This window comes from Vigna umbellata, chromosome 9, assembly GCF_029865625.1.
Source record: "Vigna umbellata cultivar VRB3 chromosome 9, Vumbellata_1.0, whole genome shotgun sequence".
Classification (NCBI taxonomy): domain Eukaryota; kingdom Viridiplantae; phylum Streptophyta; class Magnoliopsida; order Fabales; family Fabaceae; genus Vigna; species Vigna umbellata.
The window spans coordinates 49,896,076-49,912,912 of record NC_142173.1 but is presented as its reverse complement, the minus strand read 5'-3'; the positions used below and the strand labels follow the sequence as shown (position 1 = coordinate 49,912,912).

The 16,837-nt window shown below is 34.0% G+C and overlaps 1 protein-coding gene across 1 annotated transcript; it reads right to left on the bottom strand.

The window, feature by feature from the left end:
• Positions 1-6,709: 6,709 nt before the first annotated feature.
• On the bottom strand, positions 6,710-8,844 carry LOC148193772 (uncharacterized). The gene has a single exon (XM_088098198.1). It carries the CDS (start codon positions 8,842-8,844, stop codon positions 7,075-7,077), a length of 1,770 nt encoding a protein of 589 aa, XP_087954324.1. The 3' UTR covers positions 6,710-7,074.
• Positions 8,845-16,837: the final 7,993 nt, after the last annotated feature.

Below are 16,837 nucleotides of genomic sequence, written 5' to 3'. Positions count from 1 at the left end.
CAATTTTATGATATTGATAGTTTACATATTAATAGAGTACTAACTAAAATTTTATGATCTTGATAGTTTACATGATATTATGTCGATACGTGTAGTTAGGAATTATATCGAGTTACATAAACTTAAGTTTTGTTTAACAATTTTGTTTATTTGGAATGATTTTTTTTTAAAATTCGATCATTGAAACATGTTATCAAGTCACTTGATAAACAAGTGAATGATAATCTTAAAAACTATGTAGAACTATTAAAGTGGTTTAAAATCCGTGAACTAACTCGATCCAAAGTGGTTTTAAACTAAATTTGAATTTAAAAAAATTACAAATTTCAATACGAGTCAGAAATGAACTCAATTTACTAAGAATTTGATTCACCAACCCCGACATAAAAAAAAGAATTAGTTGCATGGTTTTGAACTAACATGTAAAATTATTGTTAGTACTATGAAATTAATTTAATTATTTATTACTTAATCTTTCAATATTATCACTTAACATTCTTTTTTATTGTAAAGGAGGATAAGGAAGATAATTCAAGAGATGAAAATGTTGTAGATTTATTCATTCAAGATTCTAATTATTATAGATGGATAAATGACAACATTGATTTGATGTTACATCATAATTTGTATATTTTTTAGGTTTAATAGGTTCGGAGGTCCCTATATTTGCGGGTTGGTTTCAATTGGGTCCTCCAATTTTGGAAGTGATCAATGGAGTCCCTAATTTAACAAAATTGAGTTAATAATACCCTTTCCGTTAAATGCAATGGACAATGTTAACTTTTTAAACAGGTGGCATGCTGAGGCATCATTTTATTTGCAGCTGGCACAGTTTAAGCTGAATACGTGTATTTTATATCATTTTAAATTGTAAGTAAGAAGCAATCTGGTGGTTTGAATTATTTGAGTGGTGGAATGCATGAAAATAGTGGAAAGAGACGAAGATGTTGACGATTGTGAATGATTCCATTCGATGGTTTGAAATGCTGAGACTCACTTTATGTGAGAACTTTGAATGCTGAACAAAAGTCCCGTCCAAGTTTGCTTCGTTTTTAAATGCTTCGTTTTTAAATGTCTCAACGTTATCTCATACAAATAAAAATAATAAATCAGAACTGCTACATTTTTTTCATTTCAACAAAAAACATCAGAGTGAGTGGAAGCAGACTTTTCAAAATTTGAAGAAGAAGAAGAAGAAGAAGACGATGAAGATGGTGAGTGAAGTCTGAATTGAGAATCGAAGGAATTGCGAAGTGGAGAGATCCATCGGTGAATGGAAGCGATGGTGTGGGAGGGAGTCATGGAACTCACCAAGTGGGCGCAGGAGAAGAACACCGACCCTCTTTTGTGGTCAATTCAGGTCAGCGCCGCCCTCAACTCCGCCGGCGTCTCCCTCCCTTCCGTCGACCTCGCACACCGTCTCGTCTCCTACATCTGCTTCGACAACCACGTCCCCCTCGCCTGGAAGCTTCTCGAGAAAGCCATGGCCGTCAGAATCCTCCCTCCCTTGCTCGCCCTCTCCCTCCTTTCCACTCGCGTCCTCCCCTACCGCCACCTCCACCCCGCTGCCTACGCCCTCTACATCGACCTCCTCAACCGCCACGCCTTCTCCCTCTCGTCCAGGAATGGATCTATGAAGGATGTACTGAAATTAGGGATTTCGACAACGCTGGAGGGTGAAAAAAGAAAATTAGGGTTTAGGATTAGAAAGGAAAAGGGAATCTGAATGCAAATTAAAAATTGCAGAAATTGGTTGTTAATGTTGGAAAAGATATTACTTTTATGTTGTGCCACGTATTAAGTTCAAACTGTGCCACCTGGAAATAAAAAGATGCTCAGCATGTCACCTGTCTAAAAATTTAACGTCGTCTATTGCATTTAACGGAAAGGGTATTATTAACTCAATTTTGTTAAATTAAGGACCCAATTGATCACTTCCAAAATTGGAAGACCCAATTGAAACTAACCCGCAAATATAGAGACCTCCGAACCTATTAAACCTATTTTTTATTATATTTTGGATTATATTTGGAGTTTAAAATAATTTTGGATGTATTTGGATTATATTGAAGTTTAAGATTTAAGATGAATATGTTGGATTGACTTTTTAGATTATTTATATTTTTTTAGAATTATAATTTTTTTGATGAATTATTTATTTATTATCTAAAATAAGAAAAAAATAAATTTTTTAAATTGATTTGAAATTTTTGAATCTTGGTTACCTATTAAAAAAAATTTATAATTTTTTTGAATTAAGTGAACAATTAACCCACCAATCCATAGTGATCAGGTCAAACTCAAATTTATTAAACTCATTAATAAATGAATCAAATTAATTTGACTTACTAACTGAATAATCCATATGATAGGTAAGACCAGATAACTCATTTGACACCTCTAAAATTATCCACTTATTAATATGATACTAATGGTATAAATCTAATTTTTATTAATAAATCTATAATTTCACATAATATGAAACTCATTTTAAATGCCCCATTAGAATTTTTTGATATTTTGACTAGATTAATTTTAGAGTAGCTAGGGTTTATTCTTAAAATGTTATGTACAATAAGAATAGTATCTATACAAAATAGATAGTGTCAATCATATATTATATGTCCTTTTTACAATATACTTGAGTAATTTGGTAAATATATTGTTATAAGTGATAAAGTATATTATATATAATTAATTTTGAATTTTGCTTGATTTTAGAAAAGGTGACAAATAATAACTTAGTTATATTTACTTTTACGTCTTGATGTCAATCTTAGTGAAGTACATGAGTTTAGAATATAGATTGTTTTTACGAGATACATATTTCCTTTAAACAAAACTGTTATACTTAATAGTTATAAATACAAACAATTTTAAAGTAACTCCATACTATTTTAACATGTCATTTAAAAAAAATTATTTTATTTATTCTTATATCATTACCGTGAGCATAATTGATAGTTTCTAAATTAAATGTGCTGCCTTATTTTATAGAATAACATTATTAAATTGAACAAACATATTTTTAATCATGTTAAGGTATAATTAGTGATCCAACTTAGAGTTGTGAATGGTCGGGCCATGCTCTTGATACCCTCCGACACCTCCATTTCTCACATGGGCACATTTGCTTCAATGCACTAGTAAAAATTATGCTTTTTAACTCGTCCAATAGACTTCGGTTTAAGGAAAACCGAAGTCTATGAGAGAGCGGTGACAATTTTGTAGTTTTGATGAATTTATATGCCTTGGTTTAGTAAGGACCGAAGCATATAAACTGTGTTTTGGACTATTAACTCGGTTAAAGGTGGAATCGAGACTGTATTTTGGCGTATTGACTCGGTTAAAGGTAGAACCGATGCCTATTACCTCGGTCAAATCAGTCACACCTGACCTACTCTCATCTTCGCTTTTTCATTTTACACGAAGCGGTTCTTTCACTTTCATCTCCCCTTTTTCATTTTCATCTGGCAGAAACAGAGAGGGCGCGATCTCTCTTCTCCTCCCCCACTTGACAGCCACGGTACGAGGACGAGACGCGATGGTGGCCGGCGTCGAAAGCGGAGGGGAGGCGCGATGGTGGCCGGTGTCGAAAGCGGAGGGGAGGCGTGATGGTGGCCGGCGTCGAAAGCGGAGGGGAGGCGCGATGGTGGCCGGCGTCGAAAGCAGAGGGGAGGCGCGATGGTGGAGACGAGTACCACGACGGCGATGATGGGAGGCTCGCCGATCTAAGGCGTTTGGCGAGCAGAGAAGATGGTGCCTTGGAGACGATGGGAGGTTCATCGATCTAAGAGTTGAATGGAGTTCCTTGGCGAGGTGGCGGCGAGGTCAGGCAAGGTCGCGGTGAGGGCGTCCTGCAGCGATGGCGTTGGCGTTGGCGAGCAAAGAAGAGGTGGCGGCGAGGCATCCTGTAGCGGTGGCGAGCAACCTCCCTTCTTCCCCAAATCTTTTCTTCTTCCCTAAATGCTCATTGTATCAAAACCCATACTTTTTTTTCTCTGTTATTTTGGGAGCGATTTTGTTAAGGTTGGTGTATTTGATTTTTCTGTGTTATTCTGATATTTGGTTTTGTATGTTCTGAGATTTGGTTCTGTGAAAGGGAAAAAAATTCAATAACCCTTTGTTATTCTGATATTTGGTTCTGTATATCTTCTGAGATTTGGTTCTGTGAAAGGGACAAAAATTCAATAACCCTTTGCTTGCTTGGATTGTGCAACGAAGAGGGAGAAGTGGATTGTTTTGAAAAAAAAAACACGCAATTGCCTCGGTTATCTAAGAACCGAGGCATCATCCAGTCTCTTTTTAACCTGGTTCAGAACCGAGGCATAAAGCCACCCTCTTTTACATCGTCCGAATATGACTCGGTTGCAGAACCGAATCCTATAAACAAAATTAACCGATGCCATTTCCTTATCCTGTACTAGTGATGGTAGCTGATAATTATTTGAAGGTTACTTTGAAAAATGCATCACTAATTTTATGGAAGTAGCATTTACTTGTACATTTAATTAGCTCATTATGGTAATTCTTTTTTAAATCAAATAAAAATTATAGAATAAAAAAATATTTAAAAAAATTAGAATTAGAAAAATAGTTTACAAATATTAATTTATTTTTATATTATTTGAAAGATCTAAATAAAAAATAGGATTAAATATAATCCTTTGTCTTAAAATCATTTTCAAAAATTGTATTTTTTTCCTTAATCAAATTTGAGTTAATCAAATTTCAATTTCTTAAAACAAATTTAATTGAGCCCTTACAAAAATTTTAAAGTCTATTGAGTAGTAATAAATTCTTAATTTTGAATACTCAATAGATTATACAAAATTAATAGATCATACAAATAACTTTTCATTTTATTAATATAATACTATTAAAATAGGATATTTCATAATTAATACTCAAAAATACGTAATCTAAAATATATTGTATATTAGTATAGTTATTCAAAAAATAAGATTATAAATAAAAGATAAGATTATAATAATATAGCATATATACATGTCAAGCTACTCTATTATGGTTCTAATTTAAAACTATTATCTAATATCTTTTAACGACTCAGATAATTGTTGTTTAACTCAATTGAGTTAAAGACAACTAGAGAGCTTTTCGAGGATACTAAGATTGTTTATAGAAATCAGGAGTATGTGACATTCAACTAATATAGGGTAACATGAGTTATTCGCTAACTATGGATACCATGAATGATGAAGAATACTACAAAATCAAGAGCGGGTGAAACTCAACTAGGCAGTGTATAAGGGGATACCAGGAGTGTCTAGGGATACTAGGAGTGGTGAAAATACTCAGTTGTAATCTTCTTGAAAATTATAGTGGAACCCTCTAAGGTTAGAGGAGACTAGACATACCTTAGTTGGAGTGAATTAGTATAAATATATTTGTGCATTTAGTGTTTACTTCTCTCTCAATGCTTCTCTTATAAAACTTGTAGTTGCATTTTCGTTTCAAATATAAAAGCTTTCCATACTAAACAATTATTCGTTAAGATTAAGTCTTTACAAACACTATAGCGAATAGTATGAATAGCACTTGAAAAGAACTTATTGTTTAAAACCAATCGCAAGGTCGAGCGTTTAACAACTTACTTGAAAAATCTTGTACTCGACGAAAGTGCTATATTAGAAAGTGATATGATCATAAATGGGGCAACAATGAAGAGCTTTCAAAGTGACAACAAGCATAAAAAAAGAGTAGAATAGGTTTCCTTTGGGCGTGTATTTGCCTTTTGATTTCTTTCTCTTAGTTCTTGTGAATAATTGCTTATAAACTCTTCTTTCTCTTTAAGAGCAAGCAATGTGGGACTATCCATGGCTTGATCTTAAAAAGAAGAGAAGAGAAAGTGAGCATTCTAGGCGTGTAGGAGTTAGTAGCATAACTAGTTTTCATATTTTGAACTATACGAGAACTAGTTGCCTTATAAACCCTTTGGAGTGGAGAGAATTGAGCAATGTGGGACTCAAAAGTCCCTATAAGACCTGTAGCAGCTGCTGGACGGACTACACCCTCAAAAGTCCCACATCTCCTAGATCTTGCATCTTAGCTCACTCCAAAGGTTATATAAGAAGGCTTAGGGGTCTCCTTTTTGTACACCTTACCTTGATTCAATGAATTTGAGTTGATTTGCACTTTTGCAATCCTCTTTGAGATAGAATTCTGTCTCTAAAGTCCCAAATTTGGGCAGACCTTATCTTGTTCAAGCAAGTGGCGGTCCTCCTCTTGATGCTTATCTTGGAAGCTTGTTCAAGTGGCGCATCTTCAATTCCTAAGTTTCCTTTTCTTTAATCTCTTCCATTTTTAATTTCTTTCCCATTCTCTTAAATGTCATTTAGTATATTCTCTCTAGGTATGCACTTCCCCATCATTTAGTAAATGGGAAAGAAATTAAAAATGGAAGAGATTAAAGAAAAGGAAACTTAGGAATTGAAGATGCGCCACTTGAACAAGCTTCCAAGATAAGCATCAAGAGGAGGACCGCCACTTGCTTGAACAAGATAAGGTCTGCCCAAATTTGGGACTTTAGAGACAGAATTCTATCTCAAAGAGGATTGCAAAAGTGCAAATCAACTCAAATTCATTGAATCAAGGTAAGGTGTACAAAAAGGAGACCCCTAAGCCTTCTTATATAACCTTTGGAGTGAGCTAAGATGCAAGATCTAGGAGATGTGGGACTTTTGAGGGTGTAGTCCATCCTGCAGCTGCTGCAGGTCTTATAGGGACTTTTGAGTCCCACATTGCTCAATTCTCTCCACTCCAAAGGGTTTATAAGGCAACTAGTTCTCGTATAGTTCAAAATATGAAAACTAGCTATGCTACTAACTCCTACACGCCTAGAATGCTCACTTTCTCTTCTCTTCTTTTTAAGATCAAGCAATGGATAGTCCCACATTGCTTGCTCTTAAAGAGAAAGAAGAGTTTATAAGCAATTAATCACAAGAACTAAGAGAAAGAAATCAAAAGGCAAATACACGCCCAAAGGAAACCTATTCTACTCTTTTTTATGCTTGTTGTCACTTTGAAAGCTCTTCATTGTTGCCCCATTTATGATCATATCATCCCCCCCAGGTTGGAGAGGATTCGACCTCGAATCTTGAAAAACCTGCAACAAAGAGAGATTAGTGACTTATTTCGTGTATAAACCAAAGCAACTCCTCCTGGATCAAATGTCAACCTGCAAAAATCATTAAACATTTTGTGAATGAATTTATGTTGACTAATCAATGTATATAAACAAGTAATAGTAAAAGAAAGTCTCCTGATATTTTTATTGCATTTAGGGGTGTAAACTAGGAGACCATTTTTAGAGAAAAAATTATTTTTGTCTTGAGTTGAATGGAACCAAAGGGGTAACACTAACTCATGATATGTTTCACAAATGTTTATGGAATAGTTGGAAAGAAGGAAAGAGGGAGGTGAAAAAGTTCTGCAAAATATTTTTGGAATAAAGAAAGAAAACTTAGTAAAAGGAGAAAAGTAGAAGGATTGAAAAACTCCCCTGTCATGGTTTAGATCTATTTGAATGATGGGAGTGGATGGTGCCTTCAGTAACACTTCCTTTTTGACTAAGACTTTGTCCTTCTCCATTTCTCTCACAAGTTCTTCTTTTTCTTTCGTTTCTCTCTCCTCTCTTTCTTTTCTCTCAGTCTCTTCTTTTGCTGTCTCCTCTCTTTCTTTTCTTTCTTCATTTAAACAAGTAAGCATGACCTTCTCTTTGACATCACTTGATGAGGAAGAAGAGCTATAGGTTGGTGAAGTTAAGGAAGAGGTAAACTCATTAGTCATAATTACTTCACCCTCAATGCATGTTGCCTTTTTGGTGGGGCAGGCAGAGGCTATATGACTGTGTCCTAAACATTTAAAACATTTAATGTGACTTGGTCTAGAAGGAGATTTAGGTAGGGAAGAGGAATGGTTAGAAGAAGAATGAGGAAGCGATTTGTTAGTGGGCTCCTTAGAAACATCCTTGGTTTTATCCTTTGATGATGAGGATTTGTAGAAAACATCTCTTAAAGATTTGGAAAATTTGTTGTGACAAGCTTCTTTTTTCAAGAGTTTCTTCTCTACTTTCATGGCTCTATGAACCACTACATCTAAAGTCTCATCATCATGGAATTCAATTATATCTTGGATGTTGCTATTAAGTCCACTAATAAATCTAACTATTTTTGCATGATCATTTTCTTTAAGGTTAGTATGATGTAGGAGCACTTCGAGCTCACGAGCATACTCCTCCACACTTCGTCTACCTTGAGTAAGTCGTTGGAGCTTAATCAAGAGGTCCCTATGGTAGTATGGAGGTACGAAACGTTGGTACAAAATGTCCCTGCAATGTTCCCATGTACTCGCGGGTGAGGCCATGGTTAAGTATCTCCTATTTAGCCATTGTTTGGCGTATCCCTCTAAAGCTAAACAAGCTAACTTTACACGTAAAGGTCCATTTACACTATACAAATCAAAAATTTGGTCTACTTTAGCTATCCAATCTAGAAAAATAGACGGCTCGGCTTCCCCTTTGAAAGTAGGCAAGTTCAACTTTGGTAGTGTAAGGCCTTGGTCCATAACTTTATCTTCTGGATGCTTCTTTGGCGAAGGAAGGTATACATTTACGGTTCTAGCTTCTTGCTTCTTCTTGTAGAAACCATGATCATGACCATAAGGTTGCTCCCCTTTTGCTTTCGCGTCCTTGTCCAGTCGTTTACTAATGGAGTCAAGTTGATGTTGCATTTGTTGAAAGGCCTTTATCCAGTCAAGTTTGCTAGAGGCACTTTCTTGATGGCTACTTCCAGTGGAAGAAGAATTGCTTGAACCTGCAGACATGGTGTTCTAATGCAAACAGCAGCAACACTTTCAAAACAAAACAAGTTAGAAACAATATTAAAACAACAATAAAGGTCGCGCAAACAACAGCCAAGGTTCACTCCAATAGCACAAAAAATTTAGGCTCAAGACTCACGATTTTAGTGAAACAAAGCAAGATCACTATACTCACATGCACTCTTCTTTCAAAATAGTAATGTCTCACAAGTCCACTTTGAGAGCACCAACTCAAGTCCAAAGAAAATGGAAAGATGTACAATCCACCCTCAATGCAAAGAAGCCAAATCAAGACAGCACATGGTAGAAGCCAAAGAATGAATGAAAACTACAAGACAAATAATGAAAATGGAACCTAAAAAATCAAGAAACTTGGCACAAAAAAGAAAAAGGAGGCAGCAATCTAATGATTTTATGAAGACAAAACAGCAAGAAAAATGGAGGCAAAACAGTGGCACAAATGAACAAGACAACAAAGAAAATTTGACACAACTAAGAAACAAGTCACGCCAAAATTCTATGCATACATGAAGAGTAAGATCTAGCAATGGATGGAATTAATTTGGCAAACTTCAAACCTATATATTCTGTAATTTTATGACAAAAGAGGCTGCAAAATTAGCTATCAAACACACCAAAACAGTGGGCAAACTTCTCAGCCAGACTAGCACAAAACAACAACCAAATTTGGTGTTGGTTTGATTTTTATTTTAATCATACAGAATTGATATTACTAGTCTCGGCCAAGGAGGATTTAATTGAGATGTGTATTTGATTAAAGCTAAAATTGAATGTAAGTAATGCCTCTACTAATACAGAACATACAAGCAAAGTCTACACACTTAAATCCTAGGTTGATCAAACTCAATTCAGCATACAAGAACCAAGATGCAACAAGACTCTTAAGAAGTGCAATTTCAAGAATTATTTGCTAGAAAACTCCTAAGGAGGAAACACATATGACTCAAAATCAAAGCTAAGCAAGCAAGAAAGACGCAAATAAGCCAGCCAAGACAAGAATTATAAGCTGGAAAAAACAAACAAAAGGAAATAGGACACCTACTTGTAGAAGACTTCCAATAGCATTGTTGCTGTTTGAAGAAATGACTGCTTGTATAATGCTCTGGACAGCTACGGATAATCACCTCCAAGCTGTGATATGAAGTGTTTAATCCTTGCTTAAGAGTATTGGTAGGCCTTAGCACCGTCCACAGATCAAATTCAGCCACCACAAGTACCAAACAGCAAGCAAACAATGCAAACAGATTAGAAGTCACACAACAGTAAGCACTGAACTGACATAGTGGAAAACAAAATTTACTGGGAACAGCACAGAACGAATTTGAACAAAGTAAAAATCGTACATGAAACTAGACATCCAGAAGAAACTTTGAAAAAAATTGCATGGAAAACGGACTAGAAATGAAGCTAAACTAAATCATACAAGTTGATTGTATTTTCACGCAGAGGTTGGGCGAGACAGAAAATGGCTCAGCGAAAATGAACATATCTAAGCTATTCTACTCTAGCATGCAATTCCTAAGAGATCAAAAACCTAGAGAGAATATACTAAATGACATTTAAGAGAACGGGAAAGAAATTAAAAATGGAAGAGATTAAAGAAAAGGAAACTTATGAATTGAAGATGCGCCACTTGAACAAGCTTCCAAGATAAGCATCAAGAGGAGGACCGCCACTTGCTTGAACAAGATAAGGTCTGCCCAAATTTGGGACTTTAGAGACAGAATTCTATCTCAAAGAAGATTGCAAAAGTGCAAATCAACTCAAATTCATTGAATCAAGGTAAGGTGTTCAAAAAGGAGACCCCTAAGCCTTCTTATATAACCTTTGGAGTGAGCTAAGATGCAAGATCTAAGAGATGTGGGACTTTTGAGGGTGTAGTCCTATAGGGACTTTTGAGTTCCACATTGCTCAATTCTCTCCACTCTAAAGGGTTTATAAGGCAACTAGTTCTCATATAGTTCAAAATATGAAAACTAGCTATGCTACTAACTCCTACACGCCTAGAATGCTCACTTTCTCTTCTCTTCTTTTTAAGATCAAGCCATGGATAATCCCACATTGCTTGCTCTTAAAGAGAAAGAAGAGTTTATAAGCAATTAATCACAAGAACTAAGAGAAAGAAATCAAAAGGCAAATACACGCCCAAAGGAAACCTATTCTACTCTTTTTTATGCTTGTTGTCACGTTGAAAGCTCTTCATTGTTGCCCCATTTATGATCATATCAAAAAGGCTGCAAATTTTTTTTCTATTAACACTGTTAGAATGTGTTTTGATCGTTGATCGTAGTTTTCTATGTGCAAATAGAGTATCCTGTGTGAGGTAGAGTTTACTAGGAGTACATTTTGAGTTTAGGAGAGTCAATTCAGGTAAGAGAAGCTAGTTTTAAATTTAGTTCTTAATAAGGCTTGCTAGATTTGTTTTAAAATGGTATTTATACATGTTTGAAGATTAAATTGATGCTTGAGTGATGAAATTGAGTTTAATTGCATTAATGATAGTTGTAAATTTTTGCGTAACTTGATTGGATAGAAAATTTTGACTTTTAGTGAGTATGTGACACTTAATTGATTTGGTGGATCGGTGATCACACTTAATTAATTTGGTGGATCGATGATTTTTAGTGAGTATGTGACACTCAATTGATTTGAATAAGAAAAATTGTGTTGTATATTAAGTTTGATATATGACATTGTGAAGTTGGAAATGAATAGGTATTATAGTATTTCTAGTCTCTAATAAGTCACTTTGATCGAATGAAGTATTACACTTGTTAAATTGGTGAAATTGTACTATCCAGGTATGTATTGATTCCAAGTATATCTATCTATTTTAAGGGTTGATTTAGTATGTGAATTGGATGGGTGATTTGGGGTAAATTATTGTTGTGTGATGTAACACCCCAAAATAAAACATCTCACACTAGTCATTTCATAAATAAAGAGTTCATACTGAAAAATACATTATGCTTTCAAACATAACGAAAAACACTCATAAATTTTTTTTGATTTCATCTTAAACTATTCTTCATTTCTCTATTGTCTCTTGCTTCACTTGTATTGGTTCAGACGTTCCCTCATCTGCTCCCGTATAACATATACGTTATACGATCATCGAAAAAATAAGATTTTTCGGCACAAACAAACAAGTAAGAGTAAGCTACCATGCATATTCTAAAAGAGGCATAACATTATTATTATACGTAATACATTCACCATAAATTCTTGTAAGATGAAATTATTATACTAGACTATATTTTCCAGATATAATGTTGATGGAAGTCTCGGATGGTCATGCACTTGTGGTGACCTCTACCCCTCTTACAACACAATCTTGGCCAAATGCAATCTATCATATCACCTACAAGGTTAGTCCATTAACATCTATGACCATAAATGAACATAGACTAGGACCTCCTACCACTCTCACCACATAACACATCATTCTCTATTTGAGACTAGATAATTATTAGAGTATTAGGATAACCACCAACAATAGAACCCTCAACATCAACACATACACTAATACCATGTCATGATAGAGTCTCTCCCCGAGACTCATACTATAGTCAAATTTATAATTTCATATCCAACATCATAAAATACATTTATCACAGAAATCATACAAAATGAATATATCACAAAATAAATTAACAAAACAATAATAAAATACCACTATAAATGGTCACCGGAGAAGAATCAAATGTTTGACGCATCAAACTCACCATAAACACCAGTACATATGACTAGTCACAACTTACTGGATTAGACCAGGACTGCTCTATGATCAGGGATATACCAACTCCGGTTTTTAAGATTCCTCTATCCTACCATAAAAAATAACCTTAATATAAACATTCTAGGGAAACAAGAAGTTGAAACTGGCATAGCCGGTTAGACATCTGCTTATCCTTCTAGAAAGATGCAATAGAAAAAGATAAAAACATTAAAAGTTCTGGGGAAACAAGAAGTTGAATCTGGCATAGTTGGTTAGACAACTTCTCATCCTTCTATAAAGATGCAATAGAAAAAGATAAAAACAATAAAAGTTCTGGGGAAACAAGAAGTTGAATTTGTCATAGCCGGTTAGACAACTTTTCATCCTTCCAAAAAGATGCAAAAGAAACAAATAAACGTTCTTGGAAAACAAGAAGTTGAATCTGGTAAAGCCGGTTATACAACTTCTCATCCTTCCAGAAAGATGCAAAAGAAACAACTAAACGTTCTAGGAAACAAGAAATTGAATCATAACGTAATCGTAGCAGAACAAAATCAAAATCACGTTTTACAACCATCAATAGACTTGGATCTCATCACAGAAGCATGTTCATATTCAAAATTCAAAATCATACAAAAACAAAAGACTCCATATTCAAGATTTAAGATCAGACAAAAGCAAAAGATTGCATATTTAGGATTCAAGATCATACAAAAACAAAAGACTCAAGATTAGCTTCTCTTACCTCAATTCCAGACTTAATCTCATGCTTAGAAATTGTTCCTCGAAAACTTCCAGAATTTCCCCTTTACAACTAGAATTTCCTCCAACTCTTTCTTCTCTCAAAATTTGTCAATTTTTGGTGCAATTTCAGCCTTACCCCCTGCTTGCTATTTAAAGGCTAAGATTTGGCACTATTTAGTTTTTTTAAATAATATTTTATTAAAAATAATATTTAAACTCCCGTTACCGAAAGTTGCTCCCCATTGACTCCACTTCTAAAAGTAGTTTTGTCCTTTTGCAATAATTTTTTTTTTACAAAACCTTCTAAAATAAATTCTCAAAATTTTGAATTTCATCTTATGAAATTACTATAATCCTTTATCCTAAATTTTTAATTTTTCTTATCATAATTTTCTTATTAATTATATTTTCTACCTTTAAAATTAATACTACTAATAAAGAAAAATTGATACTATTTATTAAAATAAATAAATTTTCATGGACTTTACATGTGAATAATGAATTTAATGAAGTAATGTGTTAGAAATATGGTAACTTGGAGTGTGATGATGATTTTTCTTTGAGACCTTTGATGGGTTAAATTGGGGCTTCTTCTTGAGCTAAGAAAAATTTAAATTGTTATCTTATAAGTTGTATATAGTAGAGAATAGTTCAAGAAGAGTCAAATTGATCAATTAAACCTTGTAGGAAAATCACAAAGTTGTGGTGTAGTGTTGGGCATGACTACAACGTAGTTAGGTACCAATTAGACTATGGCTACTGACTTGGCTAGTGTTAGACACCACCTTAGTACCATTGGACATAACCTAGTAAGTGAGTTGACTAACTTGTTCACATTGGGTGGCACCTACTCTACATCCACATAGTCTACATTGAGTTCCACCCTAATTTTCTCATCTCAGTGATCTTGAAAAAAATGTGATTCTCGTTTTGTTAACATTCGGATTGAGCTAAAATTTTGACTACATGTTCTAGACATATGATTTTCTTATTTTGACCATTGGTATATTTGATTAAAACTACGTGGTTAAAAAAATACTTTTCACCTTAGTGTAATTATTGAAAAATGTAAGATCTGAGAAAATAAGGGTTTTAAAAATAAAGTAGTTGAAAGAAAATAGGCGATATAATTTTGTTGGGTTTAGATATTAAACAAAGATATTATTATTATTAGTTATTGTATATATTTCAAATGATATATTGAGAGATATTATTATGTATAATTAGATATTATGGCTAGATAATATATATTATTGATAGACTCAATCAATTAAAATAAAATGTATTATTGTAAGTGAGAAAATATTAGAGATAGAGTTGAGTGGATTCATAAATAGTAAGATATAGAGAAATGGGTGGTTTTATGTTTCGAAACCCTAGAAACTCTAAATCAAAGAGAGAAAATAAAGGAAGAAAGGACATGGGCGTTTTGGGGTGATAAACTCTTAGTGTAAAGGAAGATTTGTGGTGTTTTAAGGTTGCAGATAAAGCCTTATGATTGGTCAAGGTATGTGGAAGCTTACCTTTGTTTGTTTATGGTTGTATGTTATATGTGTTTTTGGTTATTTTGGATTGATGATCCTTGTTGATACATGTGTTTATATGATTATGATTATGATTATATATTGTTATTGTTGGGCAAGGGTTTATGTATGCATGAACATAGAGTTTATGTAATATTTGTGTTGAGTTTTCCCTATGAATGTATGTATGGTTTGTTGGGTTATCCCAATAGAGGGTTTGATGCTAAGGAGGAACAAAGTTATGATATTTGGGAGTTTCCATGCAAATATATGTTGCAATGTTGTGTTATTGGAATCCATTCCTATGTGGAGAATAGGCCAAATGAACTGGACCATTATGTCTTACTTTGTTTTAGTGGAGATGGGTTAGATTAGTAGGACACATTAGAGTCATTTGAAGAGAGAGAAAAGTCAAGTAAGAGAATAAGAGAAGAAGTAATTTTCGCATAACATATAACCTGCACTAGTGTTTTCGTCATTCTCAAGTCGTTCACCGTTGGATTCAGATGATTTTTTGGCAGTGTGTTTCGGACGTATGGTTCTTCATTTTGACCGCTCGGATCGTGAATCAAAGGTTTAATTTTGGAGAAAACATTCTCGCATTAGCAGATCTGTTTTGGACAATTTTCATCTTCTTGGTTCTTATTTGTAAGCATTATGCTTAGTTAGTTTGGCTAATCGAAAACCCTATTTCGGTATTTTTATCGGAGACCCTTTTGCACCCTATTATTGGCGGCATAACATGTCAATGATTGGATCTGGATAATTCAAGTGATGTATTATATTTGTTTCAGTATGTTTACATGGGTATGTGATGCTTGAATGCATGTATGATGTGTTAACTATGTTTCCACGTGATCTAGGATTGATGTATGTATTTTGCAATGCTTGAATCATTTCTAGGATGTGTTTCAATTCGGCAATAATCGATTATCATTAGTTATAATTGATTATCTACGCGTTGATTTTGAGTATGGTTTAAGGAATAATCAATTATCTAGGATGATAATTGATTATCCCTTCCTACATGATGTTGTTCAAGAGTAGGAAGTGATCTAGTGTGGTGGCGGTGATACCCTTAAAGTTAGGGTCTCTATTTCACCTATGTGAGGCAAGGGAAGAGGATGAGTTACGATAATAGCGATATTGGTTTTCCATGATCATTGGTTAGCTTAGTGAGAGAGTCATGGTGTTGAACCAACCATGTGGTGTGATGGTGGGTATGTGTCAACACCCAATTTCGTCCGAGTAAGTTAATAGAATAAAAATTAAAAGTAAAGATAAAAAACAAAAATAAGAGAATAATAATTAACGGTGGGTAAAGAAAAAAAGGAAAATAATAAAATAAATTTCCTTAATGTAGGACACATCACTAGAAAATATTTTTGAAATATTAGTTTGATATGGTAATAATTTGAATCAATATTATGCCAATAATTATAAACAATAATTAAAATGGTATATTAATATAATTTGCTGCGTCAATTGCTTTTAAAGAGGAAAATATGATTTTAAAAATGAACAAATTTTCTGACAATAATTATAATCAATGTCTTGAATATTATTTGATTTCTTTTCCTTAGGACCAAGACATTTTCTTTCCCTATTTTGTTCGTTGTCTATTAATTCACAATTAAGGGCAAGATTACCATAATATTACAATGTGTGTATATAAATACACACCCTGTCGTGACAGAAAAATAAAGAAAAAGAGAGATACTCTGAAATAAGAGTGAACAAATACGATGAGAGAAAAATAAGTTCTCATGTTAGAGAGACTCTGCCAAAAGAGACTACCAAGGAAGAACCAGGGGAGTACTAAAAGCTGAAAAGGGTATGTCACCTCTGCACCCTTCTTTTTTTTCTCTTTTTATTACACTTTGAAGGTTTTCTTTCTAAAAGTATTATTTTCTACTACACACAAATAACATTTTTTTTAAAATCATAAATTTGTTAGTATAAGTACTCGTCGGCCCATGGCCGATTTCTT

Excerpts from the sequence above, each read along its gene's own strand:
- LOC148193772 (XM_088098198.1), bottom strand. The coding sequence starts at position 8,844 with ATGTCTGCAGGTTCAAGCAATTCTTCTTCCACTGGAAGTAGCCATCAA.